This window comes from Rattus norvegicus, chromosome 17 (assembly GCF_021556685.1).
Source record: "Rattus norvegicus strain SHRSP/BbbUtx chromosome 17, alternate assembly SHRSP_T2T, whole genome shotgun sequence".
In the NCBI taxonomy this organism is placed as follows: domain Eukaryota; kingdom Metazoa; phylum Chordata; class Mammalia; order Rodentia; family Muridae; genus Rattus; species Rattus norvegicus.
In genome coordinates this window covers 11,736,232-11,747,046 of record NC_141550.1, presented here as the reverse complement: position 1 = coordinate 11,747,046, position 10,815 = coordinate 11,736,232, and the positions used below count along the sequence as shown (strand labels likewise).

General features: G+C 48.1%; 1 protein-coding gene across 1 annotated transcript; it reads right to left on the bottom strand.

The window, feature by feature from the left end:
• Positions 1-6,011: 6,011 nt before the first annotated feature.
• On the bottom strand, positions 6,012-8,447 carry LOC147999997 (spermatogenesis-associated protein 31A3-like). The gene has a single exon (XM_087591760.1). It carries the CDS (start codon positions 8,445-8,447, stop codon positions 6,012-6,014), a length of 2,436 nt encoding a protein of 811 aa, XP_087447886.1.
• Positions 8,448-10,815: the final 2,368 nt, after the last annotated feature.

The following is a 10,815-nucleotide window of genomic DNA, read 5'->3' as shown; positions in this document are numbered from 1 at the left end:
AGGAGGAAGAGCCTCAGCAGGGGCGAGATATTTAGGGTTGCTGTCGGATAGGAAAATGTTTACCTTTCTAAGTCTAAGGCACTCTGCTGCAGTAGCTGACCTGCCTTTTGAGTTCTTCTGAGGCCAGAAACTGTAGTCTCTGGCGTTTAGCACCTCAGAGCAAAGCAGGGTGATTGAGTAATGCAGCCTTTGTTCTGTCTTTACAGAAACTGCTCAGCTCTAGCTGCCAGCATGCTAGTTGAAGTCACAGGAAGAACAATGGACATGTTCAAAAGTTATTTTAGCTTTTATTCCTAAGTTCCTTAGTTCTCCACCATGTTTCTACAAAAATTCTCCTTTCAAAAATTCTAAAGACTCTCCAAAAAGTTTCTAAGAAAGTTTTCTCCTGATCTCTGAAAAGGTCTCTCTGCTCTTTTCTTCTCCTCATCTTGCTCCTTCTGCCTGCTCTGATGCTCCAGTCATAATGCTCTCACTCCCACTGCTATGCCTTTCCTTCTCAGTTCTTCTTGAGTTCTGTAAGAAAAAGGGATCCCTTCTTTTTGTCCTCAGCACTTATATGTGTTTCTCAATACGTGATAACATCATAAGAAGTTCACAAGTTTACATATAAATTCAATCCATATATTGAGTAAGTTCAGAGCGGGATGTTTACATGCATATCCATTAGGAGTAATTACCTAGCCCAATGTTATCTGTCACATGGTCAGCAGGTTCATTGAAAGTTAAAATCCATCATTCTGTAACTAAGTCATTAGTGATGTTTCATGTAGATCAACCCAGTCAGCATTTTAAAACCTTCCGTCCTTGCACCTATAGTAAATTGTTTGTTCCCTTTTGTGACCTTTGGCTCATTGTTTCACAGCCTCTTGGGAACGGGCTCTGAGCTGTAGGTGCGTGCTCCTTACCTCAGCAGCAATTGCCTCAGGATACTTGAACACTGACTGGCAGAGCTCACGTTGCAGATTCAATTGTCCGAGAAGACTAAATAGCAGTCTTATTGCAAAAGCGCTTAATAATTACTAATATTAGAATTTTAGGAATTCTTAATCATCAAGAATTAAGACATCATCTATCAGCATGTCTGTCTATACAGCGTGTCTGTCTACACAGCATCACTACAAGGCAGTACATCTCTGTATTTCTGCAGACATCTGCTCAAAAGCGTGGCTAATACTGAGTGGATGTTATATCTATTTAACCATAGCAGGAAAAGCATATTAATAGCAGGAATCTTTCCTAAAATATAATCGTCTTGGCCTTGCCTAGAGAAGCAAGTCCATCATTAACTTCATAGTCCACGACAGAACCATCTCAGGAAGATCACCTGCTAGCTGTTAACTTCTCCTTGATGGCTCCTGGCAAACCACCATCCTCCTGGTGCCTAATTTGTGACTTGCAAAGGCACTGGGCTCCTGGTGCCTCTCTAGCCCCATCCACACAGCCTACACAAAGGTCAGATTAGAGCAAATGAAAAGGCGTGGTGAAGTAGCCCTTAGGTCAAGCCTTGTATGGTTGGTTTCTCAGCCCCTCTAAATCCTTAAGACTTCCTGTTATTTCCATAATTACAGGATTATTAACACAACAGTGATGGGACTGGAGATGAGGGGACTTCAAATGGCACTGTCCCCTCCCTGTGGAGGTGTGTGTCTTCCAGAAGCAGATGCACATGTTTCCTGTTGTCTAACACTGTAGTTATAACCTGAGAGAAAATGTGTACGAAGAAGTAATGCCTACCTTGGAAAACAGAGTTTTCAGAAACCATGAATTGTTAGGAAAAAAAAAGTGTAATTTTTCATGTGGTAAATTTCCTGTCAGGATAGGTGTAGAAAAGCTTTTGCTTTCCTAGATAGTTCACTATTGCAGAGACAGTGCCAGAGAGAGTGGACAGGGGTGCCTGGTACATCTGGTGGGTATACCCTGTGGTGACAGACATTGGCTTTGGTCACAGCCTCTCTGGAGAGATGGCCCTGGCTGTTTTAGTCTGCCCATTTGTCTGTGGAAGGTTGGCTGTGTACCTTGGGAGTGTTTCCTTGTGTTTTGTGTCTTTCTGCAGTGGCAGTCCTGTAGAGGCAGACATGCCTACCCATAAGAGCCTGGGGTGGGTCTTTGTGCAAACTTTTCTTTGAGGCTGTCCTGGCATGGCCAACCCCCACTTTCTCCTGTAGAATAGGCCTGACCGAGATCGTTAAGTCCTGAGCCTCAGCTACGTGTGAGGCAGAAAAACCCTGCTCATGACTGAGCCTTGACTGATGAGGCCTTGAGTTTTTGCAGGGAATTCTCCTGCACTTTACTTTTACCTGACATAGTTTGTCATCAATCCTTTTATCCTGTCCCCAAATGTCTTCTCTGCAAGAGTGGAGGAATTTCTTTCTTGAGTATCTGACTTGTAAGCTTGGGCAGGTCTCCTCCGTAAAAGGTGTCTGTCTTGCCTGGGGCCCCTCTAGCCTTCTTTGTTGTCAGGTAGATCAAGGATATGACTAGTCCATTATTCTTCATATTTAATATTCTTGGGCACATTGCCTCCTCTTGAATAGTAAGGGTACATGTCCTTGGAGGGTATTTTGCTGTTAGTGGACGTAGACTTGACGCTAGACTGTGAGGCTTGAGAGGCTAGGATATCTGCCGCCAGCAGCCCCTCTTCAGGTCTTCAGTGCGGAACTTTGAGGTGGGTTTGTCTGAGTCTCTGAAAGTCTGTAGGTGGTGTCTCTCTGTGAGGGCTCCACAGTGCTCTGTCTGTGGGGTTTTGCATGCATGACTGTGGGGGCCTGGGTAGACTTCTGAGGATCCATATGTGGATTAAATCGACAGGTCTCCACAGGAGGAACGTGATGAGTGTCAGTGGATTTCTAAGAGGACTTGTACAGATCTTAAGTCACTACTGTCTCATACTATTTTCCGCATGTCTGGTGATATCTGTGAGGGAGTGTGTGCTTGTGTGTGTGTGTGTGTGTGTGTGTGTGTGTGTGTGTGTGTGTGTGTGTATGGGGGAAGATCTCCGGAACTCTAGGATGTCAATCTCTCAGGGTCATGAAAGTCATCTTGGAATGTCTGTCATTCCCCTCAAGAACCCTGGGACCCAGTCTGAGAATTTCCTGTACCCAAATGTGACTCCTGAGCTCCTGAGGTACCACACAGTGCCTTCCTCAAGGTCCTGGCTTCCCTCTGGCCTCTGGGACACCCTGAGGCTGCTGCCACTGATACAGTGTTGGCTCTGAAGAGGATTGTGTGATTCTCTATGAGTTCTGTGTTGGGGGAAATTTTGGGTCTCTTCCTGCCAAGGATTCTGTAGCAATCTCTGTGGTGTTCTCCATGGAGGTGTCTCGGTAGACATTCCAGTTCTATCATGACCCATGTGGTTGTCGAGAACTGTCAGGAATTCTGGGGTATTTCCCAGTGTAGATTGTGTCAGAGCCCGTGTAGTGACCTCTTTGGGAGTGTTATCAGTGAACATTAGTGTGGAGGTCTCTGTGAGGTTCTCCAGGCCCACATTATGGTCCATTATGGTTGACGGGGATAAGCTGGGCAGAATGTGTTCTGCTGGTTGCGTGGTCTCTTAACACCACTGTCTCTAGCACTTGTACCCTCAGGTATTGCTTGTAACCCCAATCAAGAACCTTGCAGGCAGGCATACAAAGGCTCATAGTCAAGAGCACAGATTCTGGGACTTGGGCAAGTGCCAAAAGTACACTGGTTTATTAGAGGAACTGGGCAAACCCTTATAATCACATCCCAGCGTTTCTTTGGCTCTCGGGCAGCTGGATATGACACTGTTTCCTCAGTGGATCGCTCCATCATCTGATCCAGCATCATCAGCCTCTACCTGTGCTGGCAGATTCTAGGTTGGCTAAGGGAGGAAGTATCAGAGGCACATATGCCAGCATTGCAACTGGGCCTGCTTGGATAAGTTCCTCCTCCACTCAAGAACCCTGGGACCCACTCTGAGAATTTCCTGTACCCAAATGTGACTCCTGAGCTCCTGAGGTACCATATAGTGCCTTCCTCAGGGCCCTGGCTTCACTGTGGCCTCTGGGACACGCTGAGGCTGCTGCCAGTGATACACTGCTGGCTCAGAAGTGGACTGTTGGTCCCATATCCACACATAGGAGCTGCTGGGTCTCACCCAAGGACCTCGGGAACATGTGTTGGCACTGGGCCCGCGGCTGAGTCCTGTATGTTGGTGGCACCACAGGGAACAGAGTTTTCTATCAGGGAATAAACGCTTCCATGGGAGCTGTCCCCTGGTTGCTCTCTTCAGGGAACAGTGCAGGGCTCACTGGAGATTGGCTATTCTCCTCTTCAGTTACCCCCATGTGTTTACAAAGACTGAGGTAAGGAAACCTGGGCAAGTAGCTGAGGGGGTCCTAACAGAGACACTTCTTTGCCTGCGCAGAGTTCCAGAGAGCACCTGTGCTTTGGCAAAGTCCCTTCTGCTGTGTGAACAAGTCGTGTGAGAAGGCCTCTTCTGCTGGTCTCCTGGAAAGATAAAGGCTGGGGGCCTAGCATGGCGAGCTGTGAGGTCACAGTGCATCCCCAGCACCCTTCTCAGGTGTCCTTTCCTTGGGACTAATGCTGGCACAGTGTGTGTGTGTGTGTGTGTGTGTGTGTGTGTGTGTGTGTGTGTGTGTGTCCGGAGTCCTCCGGGCTGTGAGTGACACAGAGAATATCTAGCTTGGCTTTTCCCCCATCTCAGTGTCTAGAATTCAGGAAGCCAGAACATGTGGATGATCAGATGTGCTGTTAGACAATCTTCTGGGACTGCTTTCTGGGTTGGCATCCAGACACTGGAAAGATAAAGGGCTCCTCCAGCTTGCGGTGGAGCGCCAGCGGACGGGTCCCTGAGAGTCCATAGTCTGTACTGGAAGCACAGGGGCTGAACCTACATGCACGGAACCTTTCAGGTCATCCTCCTGCTGCATGACCCCCTGCCTGGGCCCCGAACATTTTATTTTCTACCTCCCTCCATAGGCTCAATTAATGCATGAAGTCATTCAAATGTCACTGAACCGACCCTGTGGAGAGCTGTCTTCTCCAGAAGAAGATGGAGATGTTCCCTGTGGTCAAGCCCTGCAGGTTGTGTCTCCAGAGTAATGATGCACAAGAGGAACTAATGCCTACCTTGGGAAGCAGTCAATTAGCACTCGGACACCATGGTTTTGTTTTCTTTTTTTGTTTTTGTTTTTGAAAAAACTAGTTTTTCATGGGGAAATTTCCTATCCCGATAGGTGTAGAAAAGCTTTTGCTTTTCTAGACAGCTCACTTCTGCACAGGCAGTGCCATGGAGAGTAGACCGGGGTGCCTGAGAAACATGGTGGCTGTAACCTGTGCTGACAGGCTTGAGTTCTGATCACAGACTCTCTGAGCAGCTGGGCCTGGCAGGTGTAGTCCATCCATTTGTCTGTGGAAGGTTGGCTGTGTACCTTGGGAGTGTTTCCTTGTGTTTCGTGTCTTTCTGCAGTGGCAGTCCTGTGGAGGCAGACATGCCTGCCCATAGGAGCCTGGGGTGGGTCTTTGTGCAAACTTTTCTTTGAGGCTGTCCTGTCATGGCCTACCCCAACTTTCTCCTGTAGAATAGGCCTGACCGAGATCGTGAAGTCCTGAGCCTCAGCTACCTGTGGGGGCAGAAACACCCTGCTCATGACTGAGCCTTGACTTAGGGAAGTGACTGATGAGGCCTTGTGTTTGTGCAGGAAGTTCTCCTGCACTTTACTTTTACTTGACATAATGTGTGTCATAAAACTTTTTATCCTGTCCCCAAATGTTTTTTCTGGTAGAGGGGAGGAATTGTTTTCACGAGTATCTGACCAGCAGGCTTGGGCAGGTCTCGTCTGTGAAACGTGTCTATCTTGCCTGGGGCCCCTAAAGCCCTCTTTGTATTTAGTTAGATCATAGATATGGCTAGTCCATGGTTCTTCAGATTTAATATTCTTGGGCACATTCCCTCCTCTTGAAAAGTAAGGGTACATGTCCCTGGAGGATGTTTTGCTGGTAGTGGACCTAGTCCTGAAGCCTGACTATGAGGCCTGAGAGGCTAGGAGATCTGCCTCCGGCAGGACCTCTGGGCCACAGTCTTGAAAGATCATGCCAGGGCTACAGTCCTGCAGGAAGACAGCAGTAACAGAATCTTCTGGCTCCTTGGAAATGGCTCTGGAAAGTGACTGTTTTTCATTGACTTCCAGGGATTCTATACCTTTCAGATGTTCTTTACTCTGAGTGGGTGACATTTCCCTGGCTTCTGCATTGAGTGCCCAGTCACAGGACCCTTCCTCCTCCAGCTCCCTTTTATCTCTGCTAGTTGTTGGCCAGGCGTCCACAATGGTCCCCTGAACTGACAGCCCATGGGAGAGGTCTAAATCTGCACCCTCACTCTCCTGTGAGGCATGGTCACTCTTGAGTAGGTTTGGACCTGGCACTGGGTTGTCATTCCGAGGTCCTAGAACTGTGTCGCTGTGCCGGTCTCTGACTACAAGGCTGCGTGTCCTGTACAAGGAAGCCACTCTGTTCTTCTGGACATTTGAAGGGGACTCAGAGGGGCATAATTTGTCACTAGGACGAGTTCCACTTGGAAATTCAAGGTTGAGGGCAGAGGGAGGGGTTTGACTCTGGAAAACTGTTTTTCTTTTCAGATTTCCTTCTGAACCTTTCTGAAAAGGGTCTCCCAGGACAGCAGCAATTTTTGTAACAGAGTCATCCCTAGATTTCAAAGATGTCTGAGAGGGACTTGGGGGTTGTGGAAGTGACAAAGCTACAGCCTTGTTCACCTTGAAGAGTTGTAGGGCCCTGAGGCCTCTGAGGGGCAAGATCCATCTGTGCCTCACCAGGTGTCTTGAAAGATGAGTTTCCAGCACCTGCTGGACGTCAGGATCTAGCAAGGGAAGCCCAGGAGAAGTATCCTTGAAGGTGGACCCATCATTCAACGACTTCTGCTTCTCCGTTTTGATATTTGTTTCTGGTTTTTCAATTTCTGAGTTGTCCAAATGGGTCTCTGAGTTTTCACGACGGACCACCACGTGGTCCCCCGGAATTCCAGGGCAAGTGCCCACAGGCACCATACTGTCATTGTCATGGCTGTGCTCACTGAAGTGGTTCCTCAGTGTGTCTTGTAGCTGCTGCTCTCCTGGTCCTCCTGGCTGGGGACCTGCTGAGTTGCTTCTTGGCTGTCTCACAGAGTTCTCCACCTCTGTCACAGCGATCGAGTCTAGAACTGTGCCCAGTGATCCCTCTGTGATCCCATCAGTATCTCTCAGAGGTCTTCCCGGACCGTTTGTCAGATCGCAGCATGGGTCCTTCCCTGTCTGGAGTATCTCTGGACCTTTTGCTGAGACCCTCTGTGCATGCGGGCTGCTTTTTCCTGCCAGTGCTGAGGAACATGAAGTCCCTCGATTATCTTCTGCATGAACCATCCCTGGGAGTTTGTCCTCAGACTTCATGAGATAAGTAGATAGCTGGATCTTTTGGTCCTCATGTTTCCAGAACCTGGTTTTTAAGTGTTGCTCTAGGTGCTGTTTGAGCTGGGGGTCAGTGAAGTCCTTCAGGAGGTGGAGAACAGAGTCTTGTCCCTGGGAAGCTAAACTGGTGGAAATGAGTTGATGAGAGACTTCCTGTGACATTTTCACTACACTAGGTAAATCGCTCCTACTTTCTTGGTTCTTCTTCAAAAGGTGCTGATCTAGGTGTTGAACAGCAACTGGGAATATAAGTTGGGATCTTGAATCTATGGGGCAGGAAGCCCTGGAATCCCTAGTTGGAGGTGGATCGGGTTGTAGGCTTGGGAGGGAGGTTGGGTCAGGGGCCAGGGTTTTGACTTCAGACCCTGGTGGAGAACAGGGGCATGGCACGTTTGTAGTCAGAGGATTGGAAGGGACCAAGTGTTGAAGCAAGGGCTTTGGAGAGAAGAGCAGTGGAGCTGCATTCCTCTCAGCTTGTCTTAAGTTGTAAGGAGAGAGTTCATTGAAAAAGATGGCAGGGGAGTCGAGTGGTGAGCCCACCATGCTGACAGTAGCCATAAGGGACTCACTGTGAAGAAAGGGGAGGCCCCAGTAAAGCTGCCTGCAGTCCTTCTGAGACTTGTTCCATAAGACCCTGGGGGAAAAGAGCTGATGGAGACCTGAGAGCTGCTCTGACTTGCAGGTGATCGCCTGCTCGCTGCTCCAGGACTGCAGCATATCACCCACACAGCTCAAGGCGTGGTCAAAGCTCTCCCTTCCTTGCTCTTTCCAGAGCTTCAGTTCTACCCTCTTGCTAATCTGCAGCTCCAGTATCTTCTGCACATCAGGCTTGATGAACGGGGGTTCTCCAGCCTCTAGCTGCCTGTATCCAGGGTCTGTCCACAATGAGGCCTCTTGGAAGCTGAAATGGAGATCCTCTTGCAGGGTCTCATCCTGTGACCACTTAGAACGACACCAGGTCCTGGCAGCCGCCTTGTACCAGGAAGAGCTTGAAGGAGACATGTTTGAGTGCTCAAGGCCTGGGGGGCTTGCCATTTGACAAGGCAAAGCTGGAGGAGATGTGCTTCGTGAGGTCACTAGTTGTGTTTTCCACTCACATCGAGGAGGAGGAGGAGGAGGAGGAGAAGGAAGAGGAGGAGGAGGAGAAGGAAGAGGAAGAGAGAGAGGAGGAGATGGAGGAGGAGGAAGAGGAAGAGGAGGAGGAAGAGGAAGGGGAAGGGGAGGAGGAGGAAGAGGAAGAGGAGGAGGAAGAGGAAGAGGAGGAGGAAGAGGAAGAGAGGGAGGAAGGGAAAGAGGAGGAAGAGGAAGAGGAGGAGGAGGAGGAGGAGGAGGAGGAGGAGTCATGCTTTGGTCTGTCTTGGATGTTTCGACATACAGTGGTGCAGAGTACGTGTTTCCATTCTGAAACCGAAGAAAGAGGGCACAGTGAGGAAATATGAGATCAAGGTGGGACTGAAGCCAATCTAGCAGATGCCAAACTGCATGTCCATGTGTGACGGCACAAGGGCTCTTCAACTCTCCCACGCCTTCCAGCTTTTTTACTGCAATGATATTATCCCCCTTGTGTCGATTCCATACCCTGCGCACAGCCGTCCAGGGGCAAGTATTCCTTAATTCTGGCCTTTAACTCTTGTGGTCCCCAATACAACCCAGTCATAGGCCTCATAGCTTCATGCAATGGCCTCTCGGTGCCTCCATGTGAGGTTGTCCTAGGACAGGCAGGCCCGTCCACAACACCTTTCTTTAACAACTGAGGGTGATTCCACAGCCCCGTTACTCAGGTATCCTTCATGGTTTTAAAGGAAGAATTACACAGCCAATGAGGCCATGTTCTTCTGCCTCCTTGGGATAGAACCAGGACTGTCCTTGAATCTCACTTGTATAAACTTTGGTTTCCTGATGCTCTTTAATAACTGGTAATTTGCTTTTTCCCCTCAATATTTTGTTTGTTCACTTTGCATTCTGATCACAGCCCCCCTTTCTCTCATGTTCCCAGTCATGCCCTCACAAATCCCTCTTTCTCTATAGTAATCCCTCTCCTGCTCCTCAGAGAAGGGTAGGCCCTCCCTGGGTACCATCCCACCTCAGGACATCTAGTTCCAGAAGGACTAGACACATGCTCGCCCACTGAGGTCCAATTAGATGGTCCACCTAGGGGAAAGGGATCCAACTGTAGGCAATAGAATCTGTGACAGCCCCTGTGTCAATTGTTAGTGGACCCACATGAAGACCACACCCCACATCTGTTACAAATGTGTAGGGAGCCTAGGTCCAGCTTCTGCATGCTCTCTGGCTGGTGGTCAGTCTTTTTGAGCCCCGGGAACAGAGAATTCTTTAGCTCTTTTCATAAGTTGCAGAATTAGTTTGGGTAAAAGGTCTCATCCTGAGGGCATCACTCCCTTTCATCCATTTCTTTTTATCCTTTTCAGCACCAAGGCTACAACATCAAACTTCCTGTGCTCTTTTCTTCCTCAAAGTATACATTTTATATTTCTTTTTGCCCCACTTGTTCTTTTTTTCACTGAAGATCTGCTAACGGTAATCACTAAGAACCACACAACAAAATCATTATTAAACTCTATGAAAGCTCTAGTCCAAAACCCTTCAATTTAGCTTCAGCCGAGACAGAAAGCAACCTTTCTCCCGATACTATGACAAGAATTGTCTGTCTCTAGCCTGATTTGTAAAGCTAATGTTTGTTCACCAGATGTAATTTATGTCTCAGAGGCTTAATGCTGGATAAGCTCACTTTTTTATGATCTCTCTGAACTCTGGCTGGCTGATTCAACTCAATTGTTCAGACTCAAACTCTTTTCTATTGGGGTCTAGTAAGTGCCACAGAACTACACGGACACCAGTCTCAGTCAGACAGGGATAGTTTATTAAGCATAAGCCCCAGGACTAGTCCATCAGGGTCATTGTCTAATTCAGAAGCTGGACCATGATCCCTTTTATAAGCCTCAAATCTACAAACACATGTGTCAAGTTATCCCACCAATCAGGATTTAGGGATAGGGGATTTCCTTAGGAACATTTCTCTTTTGTACATTTATCCTGTTCCCGTTGCCTGGGGAATTCAACAGTGGCAGGGGACTTGCCTTGTCTAGTATTCATGTCCTAAGTTGTCTACCAGGATGGGACTTGTCTAGCATTCATGTCTTAACTTGCCAACCAAGATTCAATTACCCACATACATGTGTCTTCCTGCCAAGTAGAATGTGAGTTCGCAGGGAGGTCTTGGGAACTTAAACTTTACTTGACCACTACTCAAAATGGAAGTCTCATATCAAATTGCCTCTTATGTTGGTGCAGGTGTTTCTCTTATGTTGATGTCCATCCCAGGGGCAGCTTATACCATGAAAGCTTATAC

Bases quoted from the DNA above. Each gene is read 5' to 3' on its own strand.
- LOC147999997 (XM_087591760.1), bottom strand. From the start codon at position 8,447: ATGTCTCCTTCAAGCTCTTCCTGGTACAAGGCGGCTGCCAGGACCTGG.